Source organism: Thermobia domestica, chromosome 3 (genome assembly GCF_964235325.1).
Source record: "Thermobia domestica chromosome 3, izTheDome1.hap1.1, whole genome shotgun sequence".
NCBI classification, from domain to species: Eukaryota; Metazoa; Arthropoda; class Insecta; order Zygentoma; family Lepismatidae; genus Thermobia; species Thermobia domestica.
In genome coordinates this window covers 236,049,093-236,064,060 of record NC_137456.1, presented here as the reverse complement: position 1 = coordinate 236,064,060, position 14,968 = coordinate 236,049,093, and the positions used below count along the sequence as shown (strand labels likewise).

The following is a 14,968-nucleotide window of genomic DNA, read 5'->3' as shown; positions in this document are numbered from 1 at the left end:
ACAGACTTACATAATATGAGTATAGTCACTGTTCATCTCAGCGACCCCGAAAACTATGGATTTGACATCAATATCGGTCGTTTTCGATTATTTTTACACTCACCCCTTCCCACTCTCTAGGGGTGTCTTTATCTTCAGTGTATTTTTCCTAGATTGTAATTCATAAATGTATGTCTCCACTTGTTTTAAAAAATGAGTTTACATATCGAGTTTCATCTTCTAACATAAGAAGCTTGTGAGATACTCTATTTTTGGCATAAATTTTAAACTATCTCTCATTTGAATCTCTCCCGTCCCTTTCAGGATACGCATAAAAATTCTAAATAGGCTACGATCTCTTCGGCAGAGTAACTTAGAAATATGCCAAGACATCGGTGTGAATTTGTATACCAGACAAACTCACTTACTTTTATCATCATATTTAAGATTACTTCAGTAAAATATTTGGGGGAGAAATTGGAAAATTATTTTTTTCGTTTTAATACTATTTTGAGTATTCTAGTTTGAATACTACTGAATATTCTTAAAGTAAGGCACTCATTTCAACTCATCCGCAACGGGAGCATCGAACATTCTAAAATTCCGTGAATTTACAAATACGCGCATTTGCACAACACCTGAAAGGGTGTATCTGGATACGAACAGAAGAATGAAGGGAAGGTGGGTCCTCATGACGTGCCTAAGATGACTTTTTGTCTGAATTGGGAATGCGAAATACGGTTGCATAGTTTTGTGCTAGTGGCACTCGTTTGTCGTTGCTAAGATTAAAGATGGACGATATTTACGTTATTCTTTGAAAAGGACATCAACTGGGTTAAGTGATAACAGCATAATCACAACAAGTAGAAATATTGAGAGACATGAATATCCTGAAAGGTCTTATCTTACTTATGGCATCAATTTTAACGATATAACAAATAATATGACGCAAATATCTGGTCAAAATCGAATAAAAGCGACAAATTTACCTACTCCATTTAATCTGCATGTAAATTGGCTCCAGCGCTCGCAGTAGAATTGTGCAGACTACTGTGAAACATACTGTCTCGAAGGCTTCACAAAAGAACTTTCTTTGCAAGAAATGTAATCTGTGTGTCATTGACTTCACCGCAAATATATCATATGAAATGGTGTCGTAAACGTCGTGATTGGACACAGATACAGTGGTCCCCGTTTGAATCAAGTTTTAGCCTACAGATCCATCTAAGTTCAATATTACGAAATAGTGGTGGTGAATTATTGTACTGTACGTGGTGGCACATGCCCATTATGCCCATACTGATTTCCTTTATTGAAGATGGTTCTCTAACCGCTTGGATATAGAGATGAGATCTTAAAGAAGTGTATGTGGCATCTTAGGATGTCGTTGTACGGATCTTATCGACGATTTCCTTACCAGGGAGGAGTGTTCAAATGGAATGGTCAGCCAGATCTCCCAGTCCAAATTCGATTGCACACATGTGCAGGCCTTAAAAAATGAAACGAAATTTTTAAGTACTACGTTTCACGGCTATACTGGCGAGGCTAAAGGAGACAATGATTATGAGAAATGAATGAAATGAAATAAAGAAAGTGGGAGGAAATGGGAGAACTCCGAGAAAATCCACGCACACGGTGCTTGTCTACCATAAAGTTCACTTGGCGCGAGCTGGGATCGAACCACGGACCCATGCACTTGAGAAGAACGCTCTACCACTGAGCTACCGCGGCACCTGCAAGCCGTAAGTAGATATAACAAAACATCGTTCTTTTCCCAGAAAAATATGGGAACTAAAAGTGACTATTCGTAAAGAATGGTGTTTGCTGCCAGTGTGACTCATCGATAATTGTTTTGAATATGAATTGACATTATGGGGCTAGTACAGGAGTACGAGCTTAGCATATCTCGACTGTAATTACGAGCAGTCTTTACAACTTGCGTCATAAATGTTTGTCCGAAGCAAACATACGATTTCTGATACAAGTACGCCTTTTCCTTTGATTCATTATTTTGCTTATACGTTTCCCTGATGCTAACCTGATTTGTACGTCCTATTTGGCATATGATATGTACGGTATTCGCAAAGGTATATCCTACTGTTACTTTGTTCGTTAATTTTGCACACTAGTATAAAATTTCATCCATAATTAAACGTATATTAAGAAAAAACTGTCTAATAGACACGGAAATAACCTTCGTGATCTACCACAAAAACACGTGCCGTCAAAGGATTTTGAATGTCTGATGAAGATAACGTTAAGCTGTCGAAGCCGTAACACTATATTTTAGTTTTAATAAATAAATGTATATACTCTGGTCGGAAAAGTTTGCTATTAATTTTTTCTTTAATTATCTCAAAGACGAGCTTTTTTCCTCTCTCATTTATTCAATATGTTCAGAATTTAACTGATGGTTTTAGAACAGTCTTGCTATTTGTTAATTGTTGTATGTAGTATTTGTATCTTAATAATATGTAAAGATATTTAATTCTCCCAACTAAAGCCCAAAATCTCGTAAAAAACAAACGGAATGAGCTACAGCTTCGTGGTACCAGTAATATACTAATAAAGACCTCATAAAACCAGCTGATTTAAAAAAAAAAAAAATATTTACGTATTAAGACTGGGTCCAGTTAGGCAAATCATGGATATATAATGGGCGAATAGACAAAATACATTTACGGTCTCGCAGTTGAAAATCACTAATTGAGCTGCTTCATGAAAATATATAGGAATAATTGAATTAATGGAATGAGGATGAAGTACAATTAATGACTGATTCAGGAGGAGTTGTAAAAATGTATGGACTTCGTTACTTTAGTTCCTCTGCTTAAGCAGACACCAGTATTTGTATGGATTCACTACAAACTGTATGCTATGAGCGATGTAAGTGAATAATATATGAACGACGGACATTCAGTACTCAGATTAATTACCAGATCCCATTACTGACTATGTGTAAATAATGAATAACATCGCACGCAAGATTTGCACTACGAGAAATCCTATTCACAACCAACATATTCCAATTCACTCTATACAAGTACTACTGTCGCCATGGTTTGGCTCCTGAAGAAAGGAAGTGATAATATCAACTCCAGTGAGAATATAACTTCTTCTGACTTACTGTCAGTTACTTGAGTTCTGCAGATTTTAACAACGTAAGGCTATTACAAACATTCTTGATCCCACTTGGGATATTGCTGTTGAAAATTCCAAGTATTTAAATTGTAAGAATAAAACTTTCAGATAACAATATTTTATAAACTCATTTGGTACTTTTCCCACACATTACCCAATTCATTTCCATCTTTCACACGAACAAAAATCTAGCAGTCACGTGTATTTCTTGACTACTCTTAGGACAATTAAATAACATGCATTTTTAGGATAATTAAATAACAGATACTCAGTTTATATTCAAGAATGTTTTGTAGTGAGTACCTTATAAATGAAAGATATGTATCCTACAGCGTCCATTAGCAAATATTCTTAGGATAGTCATCATATCAGTGTTATGCTTTAACAAAGGAAACTAGGCTATATACAGTACAATAAACAGGATTTAAATATAAGTAAATACTTACCCCAATCCAGGCATTGTTCGCCTATCCGGGAAAGCCCTTTGCCCGAAGAGACCCCTGCTTCCCATCGGCGGCAAATTTCGATTTGGTGACAATTGTTGAGGTGGGAAGGAACTAGCCAAACTGGTAGGAAAAATTCCCGACGTGGGGGTAACATGGCCAGAGAGTGAACTTGTACTGAAACCTGCTCGAGATAAACTTTGGTTTGCAATACTTCGTGGTGGCTGCTGGAAGTTGAGATTGGCCATAACTGAAATAAACAAAATTAAAGTTATTCTAAGCTACAATTTTCTTAAAATCAGATACTTGCTGGATACAAAAGAATTCATAAAAAGTATTTTTTCTGTTAGTCGAATGGTATTCTTGACGCTCGATACTTCACCGTTATAAAGTTTCTCCACTTTTATTCTAGTTTCCAGGAACACACAACGATGGGAAATGAAATCGAGAAGCTTTAGAAATACCATTAATTCTTTAAAGTCCCCTTATTAAGAAACTGACCCCTTCGTACATGGTAATTAACTAATTGTGAATGTCAAAGGACGGAATCAAGAAAATGGTTGCTCGACTGTAGGAATAACGGAAAGCGATTACAATGTTAATTGAGGAACGATTCATCAAATCTTAGAGGAAGATTTAGGCAAGGAGAAGAAAAAAAAAAAGAGGCAACTTCCCGGTTTCTGCCACAGTTGTTTTCTGGAGACCAAAATGTACGTACGTTTGCAAATGCAAAACCATACGTTGAATTGTTAGTAGTGAAAAACGTTCTTAAATCGACTGTTGCAGAGAATGAAATATGATATTTCCGTTATGATTCAACTACTAAACGCCGAGGTGCTGAATAGAAGTCACCATCATTAGTAAAAAGTAAGTCTTCAAAATTCAAACAGCAATATAATGGTGATATATTTCTACGAAGCAAGGGAATTATTCATCATGATTTTTTTCCTGAGGGACAAACTCACTTTGTATTTCAGTATTTTGGAATAAGATTACCCTAGTTCGACTCAAGCATTCAGCACCTGCACTCTTCTGCACTTGGGCAAGACTGTATAGCAATCTGGCCACAAAACAAGTGTGTGCACTGTCATCAATCCTATTTCCACGACTATTTTGGGAAACATTGAAAGGGTGGCTCTTTGATGACTCTAACGAGCATTCAAAAAGCTGTAAAATCTAATGTTCGGACCATGCTACTAAAAGGGTTGCAGGGTTCGTTTTTCTGCTTATGGTTATTCTGTTGTTTGTACTGCTGGAAAAGAAAAGACGGACAAGAACAAATTTTGGTTGTCACATAAATACAAATAAGCAGAATCAGATGACACGCTTTACATACATTATTAAGAATAATAAATATTCTCAAGTACTTAGCACGATCCTCTTTAGGATTTGTAATCCCGGCTTCGAGTACCATGTGTACTACTAACCTAGAAGCATAACTGTGCACATTAAAATACGTAGGTCATTAACACAGATTAACAATCATATTTTCTGATTGCACAATGATATAAAAAAAAAAAAAAAAAAAAAAATGTACAACTGGACTGAGAATCAAACTCAGGTCTGCGGTCTACCGTGCCGATGTTTAAAAATGAAATCTTTCAGTTTAACGTCCCACAGTTACGCCGGTGAGAGATGAGTGAAATGGTGGAATGAAGAAAGTGGGGGTAAACGGAAGAATCCCGATAAAACCCACGAGCACGGTTTTTGTCCACCATAAATTCCAAACGGCGCGAACAGGGATCGAACCAGGGACCACAAGCACCAGAGATGAACGCTCTACCACTGAGCCACCGCGCCCCTTGCCGATGTTTAAGTACTACAGTATTTTGTTCATGCCTTAAATAGCTATATCATTATAATGTAGTGGATAACCAATACGCACGGTAAGACGGAGACCCGGATTTGATTCCCGTTCCAGTTGTACATATCTCCTTTCTCGTTGTATATCACTGAATTCGCAAATCATATTTTGTTTTAACAACAGGGGACTATATTTACTAGAAGTCACGTTTTCAAGAAACTTATATTCTCGTCCTTCCTCTGCGAGTAGACGGCTGTACTTTTAATGAAGATGATTTTACTTTGAAATTTACAATGTTTACTTATCTATATTTTGGACAATAATTACTACAATAAAACAAAGCAAGAGGCGAATAACCTACCCATTTCCTTCCAGATCCACACAGTCTTTACGAACACTGTACGAAAAGCAGTACACTCAACAATGAAATATAGTATATGACGGCGGTAATTCCCCACTAAATGACACACTTATGTCGAGTTGATCTCAATGAAGTAACAAGGCGAAGAATGTGTTGGGAGACAACAGCAATTCTTTAAATAGTTTAGTTCTCGGAAATTATAATAATTAGCATAGTGACTTCGATCTTAGTCCCAGGCGTGGACAAGAGTCTCAATAGTTGGAATACTGTGGTGTAAAAAGCAACAGGAAACTACTATACTATACTGACTAGTTTACAATAAAAGAGGAAATACATATACACAATGGTCTTTCGTATAGAAAATGTACGTAATTTTGGGGTAAATTATTACCCATTCGAATCTCCTGGAGGAGGGATGTCTTGGAAAAATGTACTCGATGAGAGAAAGTAACTATGTAGTACTGACAACTGGAGGGGAAAAGAATAAGAACAAAAACTAGGACAGAAATATGGAATATATTAAAGAGAAAAGAAATGAATACGAAACAAAATATTCTACACTTAGAAATGAAATCTTTCAGTGTAATGTCCCACGATTATGCCTTTTAGGCTACGGGAAAAATGAAATATTTTAAGTTTTAGGTCCCACGCATATGCCAACTAGGCTAAAGGATATGGTGATGATGAGAAATGAAGGAAATAGTGGAATGAAGAAAGTGGTAGGAAAAGGGAGAACCCCAAGAAAATCCACGCACACGGTGTTCGTCCACTACAAAGCTCACCTGGCGCGAGCTGAAATCGAACCAAGGACCCTATGCACCAAATGTGAATGCTCTACCACTGAAGCCGCGGCCCTTTAGGCTAAGGGAAACGGATGAGTAAAGCAAATGAATGATGATGGAATAATCGGTAGAATGAGATTGTGGGGGGAAACGGAAGTACACCGAAAAAACTCACGGACACGATATTGTCCACCACAAACATTTTCAGCCGTGGATCGAACCAGGAACACGCGCACCAGACGTAAGCACTCTACCACTGAGATACTATGTCACCTAATCTACAGTTGGTAAAATTTTGTGACGTCAGATGAGGTCGTCATGGAGAACTGAGAAGCGAAGGATACAGTGTTTTACTCGGACAATTTCAAATACAATCGTAATAATGTAAGATTAATTCTGGGTAAATGGCTAAAAGAGAAGACAGTGAAAGCAGAATTTATTGATAAGGTTATGACTCAATGAGTACAAGGGAAAAAGAAAGGCTCTAATAGTGACACTGACCACTGCACAAACAAATGAAGTAAAGAAAAGTTATGAGAAAACAATAAATCAAAGACCGGGAGAAAAGTGGTGCATGCGTAATTATAATGAGATCGGGGAGCGGACAAGAAAGTAGTGTCCGATGGATATACGGTTTGTACGAAAGAAATGAAAGAGTAAGGGACTGATCAATTTTTGCAGACAGAACTCACCCGTAATTGGGGACACATTGTTCGATAGGGTAAGAGACGATATACAAGCAAATTCTTAATAGACGGACGATATACCAAATACTTACAATAGTGAGTCCGGAATTATTACACTTTCGTCATATCACATCGAGATTCTTCTGCGCATGCGTACTTAAGAGTTAGTAAGCCTGCAGCCACGTGTACGGAATTGGATCCCGTTTGTGTTATTTACCTCCCAGCTATTATAGTGCATGCCCACTACGGTAGTAGTTTACATGAAGATGGAGCAACGAGCAGTGATCAGATTTCTCTGGTCGGAGGATGTTAAAGGGGCTGAAATTCACCGTAGAATTTTATGACAATAGAGGATCAGAACTTTAAAAAATCATGTAAAAGTGCTTTCTTGTAGAGCGAAAAGTTTGCAAGTAGCTGGACGGCCGTCAACCATCACCTCAAACGACAAGATTCAAAAGCTCGAGGGATGGTTCTGGCGAATAGGTGAATTACCATCTATCAGGTCTTCACTGAACATCAGTCAGGGTCAGGACGTTGATTTCCCACGGACTTAGACATACAGAAAGAGGTGCAACAGTGGCTTCGCGATCAACTGAAAACCTTCTTCTTGGAAGAAATATGCAAACTTAAGGACCGCTGGAATCAACGCATTGACAAGGCAGGTAATTATGTACAAAAATTATGTACATGCTTAACTCAAACTCCTGTGTAAATAAGTTGTAGAACTAAGAGAGAAGGTAATTTTTAACTCGCTCTAGTATGTTATGATTCTGGAAAGATGCCCGATGGCACAACTTTCTTTGTCTTTCTGCGATGAGCTTCGGTAAGTTAAAAATTTTCTGCAGAAGAAACACTTGTGATTGTTAAAAATACGCGACGTAAAAAACAGTTCAAACTATATTTATGCGAGTCGCCTGTGCATTTAAGACATCTACACAACAGGCACGTTTTACACTTTTTCTGTTGGATATATTTTGTTTCCTCTGGCAATTTTTCTGCACAGGCGCGGCAAATTTTCTGCGATCACATCGCCGATCGCGGCATGTTCTGCTATGGGGGAAAGATGTTTCAATAATTTAAAGAACGCAAAGACTCCTCCGGGTGTCGACATTTCCTCAGATCATAACCTTATATTGGCTGACTCGGATATCCCAAATCTCTTAGATGAAACATGGAAGTTTGAAATCGAGTCACACGAAAACTCAAACGCGGAAAGGATATACATGAATACTAAGCAGCAACTTCTTGCTTTATCTATGAAACGATTGGCGCGCATTCCTGACTTATGTGACATGCTGTCATTGTATCGAATTGACAGAAATTACAATTCATTTCTTCTCTGGAAAAACTTTGCATAATATCAAATACTGGAAAATGGAAGTTCATATAACAATTTTCATCTGAAAAGATTAAATATTTACATTAATTACGTCTATAGAAGTTTACCTGAACGGTTTCAGCCATTTAATTCTGTAACAGTTTTCACCAGATTAAATCATCCTTATGAAGATCAATTTACTTTATGAAAAATAATACGTCGTTCAGATGAAAGGGTTCAACACTTGGGATGATGCCTCTGGATGAATTAGTACAGTGTGTTAAGTAAAACGTGGTCGGGTTAATTAGGAGAAACACGTATTTGACAGCAAATGAAATCATATACATTCATCAGAAATGAACAAAAGAAAAATGCATGTCCAATTAATAACACATCCAGTCACCCGCAGCGTCGATAATGGTTTGGCATCTCTGAGGCATGCTGGGAATTGTTTTCCACATATTCGCGTGGAAGAGAGCTCCAAATGCGTCGAACTTGCGTTGACAGCTGGGTTAAAGTGAAGTGCCTTGAAGCTTTAGCTTGAAGTATGACAAGACATTTTCAATAGGATCAGCGTCAGGCGGCTATGAGACAATCCAGTACCTGCACACGTTTCTCCCTTTTCCGGTCGCCGCAGAGTTTGCTGCGGTGCTTAAGATAATTGTCCTCCTGCAGTATCCAATCTTCATTTTTGTCGATGTACCAACGTTTGGCAGAAGGTAGCAAATATTTTTGACAGACTTGTAACATCTTCCGTACATTTAAAGAGCCGGTAAACAGTTGCAACGTGCCGAAATTCAATTTTGAGAAACACCCCCAATTATGCACCTTTGTGGAACGCTTCACTGTCCGTTGGACCAACCTGTTGACCGCAGTTTACCAGACCCGTTGTCTGCTTACATAACCCCACAAAGAAGATTCGTCAGTAAAAATTACGTTATCCCACTCGCGGTCCAAGTTGTCCTTTGCCCACGCCAGTCGTTTCGTGACGTGCTTTTTACTTAATAAAGGTTTCTTCACTGTAGCTCGATATGTAATGTTGTGAGCTCGGAGATGCATTCTAATAGCTACACATAACAAATGGTAGCCCTTTTGCTTTCACTTGACGCAATGTTAAGGCTGGAGTTCGCGAAAACAGCTAAATTATAATTTTTGCCACTTGTGGAGTCACTTTCCCTTTTGACCCACGTTCTTCACCACTTTACAGCGATTTACCCACTTTTGTACAAACAACTTGAACTTCCTTATATATTTCGCCGCCGCAGCGTAGCTCATTTTCGGCCCTCTGGGGTGGCAACAGAGAAACACAGCCTCAAAACGCGACGCGTAGCTGCACTCATTGCTGCTGTTGTCTTTCTCAGTCACACATTCACACTCAACTAGTGCTTTCTGGAGGACACAGATTTCCTGTATTGGGCTGTGGAAGAATTACGGTGATATCTGTTACCAGCTGTGTATAATGCCGCCCACGCTCTTACTTAACAGACTGTAATTTACGTACAAAAATGTTCTCGGAGATTTCTTGAAGTACTTACTATGTAACGATTTGCAGCACAACAAAGTGTGAAACTCACTCATGACACCACATCTTATCCTGATGCAACTTATGCATGAACCCTTTCATTTACAGGATACACTAGTGGGAGGAAATGGTACAACAGAGCCCGTTTGGCACAAGCTGGTAAGCGAAACTCCTTAACGTTTGCGGAATAGATGAATTCAAGCGCTTACCAATATGAGGAATTTGACAGAAAAGCATTCATTTCGGTTACAACTTTGCATGATGAGTAAATTTAGAAGATTTTTGTGTCAGATCTGGTTGACAATATACAAAATTCTGTATGAATTAAAATTCTATAGAATAACAACAGAAGCACTTAGGTATGCATTATCACTGAGGCTGGAATGGATCCCTCCGTTAAGATTAGTAACAACCACAACAGAATAACTTCTGCACCCACAAGAAACGAAACATAAGTCATTTTTCTCTCATCTCGAATTATTTAAAATTTTTAACCGTTTATCTGAAACATAATATATAGCTATTTTTTGGTTACAGAACGTCACTTTGTTTCAGTTTAAGGTAAAGTTTCAATTTTGTTTGTTTGTTTGTTTGTTTATTTTGCTGGTTTTGTCCTCATTCAGATATAGCAAAGAATAAACTTGACACATGACCTTGAGGGATAAAACCACGAAATAATTAGGAAACAGATGAGGCAAAAACCACAAAACGCATATAACATCCATACCTTAAGGAGGATTTGTTCCAACAGACATGACTTTGATTGCCAGCGTATTGTCTCAATGTCACTAATGTTTCTGATGCCATAGGCCTACCTATAGAACATCGTATTACTTTCGTTCTTTCAATTTGCACAATCTACAAGTTGACCACATAGTGATGTATGAAATTATCGTTTTATGTTAACGTATTCATTTTTGTACGCAATTTTATATATAAATAAGAAAATAATTAATTTAAACGTAAAGAGTAAGAAAATAATTAATTTAAACGTAAAGAGGTGTCGAAATATTTAGCACTTAACTAAAGACAAATACGCAAGGTACGTGGAAGTTTATTTTCCTCTTATTATCATTTATCATCTCCAATGTGGTAATCCTGCAAATGACTAGGCTCACAATAAATCATCTGCATAGAAACAAAATAAAAAAAATATGACTAAATTGCAAATATTCTCTATGTAACTATAATTTCTGGAATATAATTGTGGTTTATGGTCAACCCTGTTCTATTTATTTCAAACTCCCCCCCTCCCCCATTATTATGTGTGCTTATTCATCGGTCAGTTTTTTCCACATTAATATGGGTGCTCCAAAATAAGTGCTCAATAACGTCTCAATGTAGGTATACTCAGTCAGTGAGTAATCTACGTATTGAAGATATTTTGTTGACAACAATTCGAAATATCTATTGCATCACGTATTGCTTAAGACTAAGTAAGTTTTAGTTTTACGTCCTTATACAATACCAAGATAATGAAGAACAGCTGCCCTGATGGACGATCAGGGGTTGAAGGATGCGCTGATGATGATACAAAAGATAACACTATTAAGTATAGGTCATTCCCCCGCCACACTTATCTCGCCATTAAAAACTGATCTACGAACTGCGCCACAAGATCAGGCATAATTTACTTGAACTAAAGTAATATGTACAGAATGTGTTGATTTGTTTACGTACATTAAAACCAGTAACGATTGTGATGGAATCGTTTCGAATATGTAACTTATTAAATAACAAGTAAAAAGTGGAATCCTAATCATTTCGTTTACAACAACCATTTATATGAAAATAAAAAAAAAAAAAAAAAATCGAATGAAACACTATAGTTGAAAGTGTTGTCCTATTACAGCACAACATTAAACTTGTAAATTTACGGAAGAAATGTAATTTTATTTGACGAGAGTAGGTTATAGGAAGTGGTGAAATACATGACTAACATGTTATGTAAGTATTATATTTGTTGCAGAAGGACAAAAGAAAAATGTTCTTTTAAGCAAGTAATATGGAACACTTAAGGCATAAAACTAGGTGGAAAGAATGGTTTTAAATGGCGGACATCTCTGATATACTCTTAAAATATTAGTGAAATATTTAAAGTGCTTTTTGCAATATTGTTATTCACGCGTATATCCACAGTCGTTGATGCGCTTGCTCCCTATTAACGTCCTGTTCTCTTGCGCAGGCTCATTTGCTTCGCCCCTACGCTGACTCGGTTAGTTAGAATACGTGTTTTTTAGTGTAGGTTGGTTTGTGCTTTTTGAACTGTAGTTTTTATAGCGTATGTCCGGACGCTGTATATATGCCCATAACGTTAAGCCCTCCTAAAATGAATTTGTACATACCCACGAATGAGGCGGGTCCTTCTAAATTCAATGTGCTTCCTTCAGGTACCCTTTGTAATGTACTAAGAGCTCATTTCGTAATGACTTAAGTTCTACAATATCATGAATGCAACACTGTTGTACTAATATAAAACAACACGGAATTTAAATTTAGTTATTTATTCAACTACAGTGCTTGGTAAATATTTAGCAGGAGTCCAGAAATACGTAAAAAATGAACAATTTAAAGAAAAAATGGAACATGCAATTGCTTAGACCTAACCGGCAAGGTTGTAGAACACAGGTCCCCCTTCCCATTTATCTGTAATAAAGACAGAAAACAAGTGCCTGCGTTGTTCTAACTCGCCTTCAGTCGCTAACGCTCGCTCGGTAATACTATGTGAATTAAATATAAAAATGGTACAGAGAGAAACCAACTTAGCTATTAATGTATATGGGGGTACCTGTGTTCAAGAACCTTCCCGACTTCTACAATAACATAATCTAACCAAAGCTTACCTAAACTAACCTACTGTTAACAGAAACTACCAAAATTGTAAAATTTTTAGAAAAAATAGCTGGACCCCTTTTACTAAACATTATCCCAGTGCTTTCTTCAGAGTTCATTTATCTGAATTATATGGTTTATATGTTCAGTTTATGCTTATTAATTAATCTTGTTTAACATCGTTGCCTTCAACAAAAATATGAAGACATACCGATATGTAGGCTCTGAATGATATTGGGGCATGCACCTCTTGCAGTTGGAAGGTATACAGGCAATTATGACATATTACCTTGCACAGAACCGGTACTTCTCTACCAAGCTATCTTTGCGTTCACAAGTTTGATTACAGGACTAATTCATTCATAATGCGTTACTCGCTATTTGTTCACACTGTCCTGATTCATTATCTAATTGGTATTTCATCACAAATTGTATTTAATCCCTTACAAACGGAAGTAATGTAGGAACGACCTGTTATCCCCTAAGAACGTAATGTGATACGGAATTTCCTTAATGTACTTCAGTAAAATATAATATATGAAATATACTATTCGCAATAGCTGTTAACTTTAATTTAAAAGCACACAAATAAATACATGTAACATAATTATGATAATAAAATTATCCGTAGCTGAATACAGGTTATCAACCAAATTAATTATACCTAAAACAAACGAGCATCTGAAAACAACTTAAGGCCTACTTTTAAAATCAAAACAAGTCATTATCTTTAACTAATATAGGACTAAACGGGTCGTAAAGCTGTTGGATGGTATGATACTAAGTGCATTCTAGTTAATTTTAATGCGAAAACGGGGACGGGTAAATACAAAACAAAAAAATTTCAAAATTATTCATATTCAACTACTTAACCAGTCAAATTGAAAACAACAATTCTGCTACATTATTAATGCCTACTTATATACTTGCATACCTTTATAGATTTGACTATATTAAACCCTTTAATTAAATTGTATATATTTTTATACTACCCTGATATTTCTGAATATTTCCTTTGTAAGAAATTGAAATTCAGATTAAAAAAATAATCAGTGTAGTTCGAACTTTGTGGAGAAAAGAACACATTATCGCTCGGAAATACCAGGACTATAAAATATCCTTTTAACAATAGTATTCCTCTATATATCAGTAGCGACAATTTTTTTTTTACATTATAACTGAGCAATGAATTTTATTTTGATCAACTTTTGAGAAACGTTAAAATCATAACACTGCTTTCTTTCAATGCCCACTCTGAACGCTTCCGCATTTGAGATTATATCCATCAGTACAAACTCATTTAATCACTGAAGAGATGTCACATAGTATATTCAACTTCCAAATCGAAGATTTTTACAAAGAAAACTTACTAGTGAAGAATAAAACTCTCCTATATTTTTGTTCGATTCACAGAACACAATACACGATCTTCTTCCATATTAGCAAACTCCACTACTTGACACCATTAGTCAAATTACCATTAAATATTTACCTGCTATTTGTTAGACATAATATAGAATTATATACCGAAGCATATAAAATTGTCAGCTTGAATTTATATAGCAGTTGCTTATCCTGATAATATTAAATTTAAGTTTTGTAAAAGTTTATTGAATTATTTTCGAGTAGGTAGTGAACAGCACAATCATATGATCTCACGAGTAGTGGGTTTGCAAGGAAGCAGAAGGGTGTACGGACAGGAGTCTGAAGATTAGGATATATTTTAGGAAATTTAATTCATAAACAAGCAAAAATGGCTCTGAGTGACGCAGATGTTAAGAAACAGGTAACGACTAATTACTTTTATTATGTTTATTGTGTGTTTCTAGTAAAAAACTACTGGTGTTAGGCGAAGGGTCGAATACTCGGGCAAATTTCATATTCTTACTTTCTCCATGTAGTTAAAGAAATGTATATTTATTATTATTCTCTTTCTGATGAAGTAAATACACACAAAAGAATTAGTTTATTAAGTTTTTGATAAAAGTGTGAGATAACGGAGATAGTCTTAGATACTCAAATATTAATCGTTAATATGCATGTGGAGAACGCTGAAATTACTGCATTAAAGAAAGGAAAGAAAAAAAAAACACTAAGACT

The 14,968-nt window shown here is 36.4% G+C and overlaps 2 protein-coding genes across 7 annotated transcripts in view; one reads left to right on the top strand and one right to left on the bottom strand.

Moving 5' to 3' along the window:
- Rga (CCR4-NOT transcription complex subunit regena) overlaps window positions 1-14,366 on the bottom strand; it is a 57,425-nt gene extending 43,059 nt beyond the window's left edge. For all 6 annotated transcript variants that reach the window (XM_081752225.1, XM_081752227.1, XM_081752226.1 and 3 more), the window contains exons 1-2: window positions 14,239-14,366; window positions 3,567-3,813 (exon numbers count right to left, since the gene is read on the bottom strand). In XM_081752225.1, the coding sequence (XP_081608351.1) occupies window positions 3,567-3,811 (245 nt within the window). In that variant the 5' untranslated portion in view covers window positions 3,812-3,813; window positions 14,239-14,366. The remainder of the gene's footprint in view (window positions 1-3,566; window positions 3,814-14,238) is intronic.
- A 130-nt stretch (window positions 14,367-14,496) lies between these two features.
- Vha26 (V-type proton ATPase subunit Vha26) overlaps window positions 14,497-14,968 on the top strand; it is a 35,819-nt gene continuing 35,347 nt past the window's right edge. Inside the window, exon 1 of the mRNA XM_081752231.1 lies at window positions 14,497-14,654. Within this exon, the coding sequence (XP_081608357.1) occupies window positions 14,622-14,654 (33 nt within the window). The 5' untranslated portion in view covers window positions 14,497-14,621. The remainder of the gene's footprint in view (window positions 14,655-14,968) is intronic.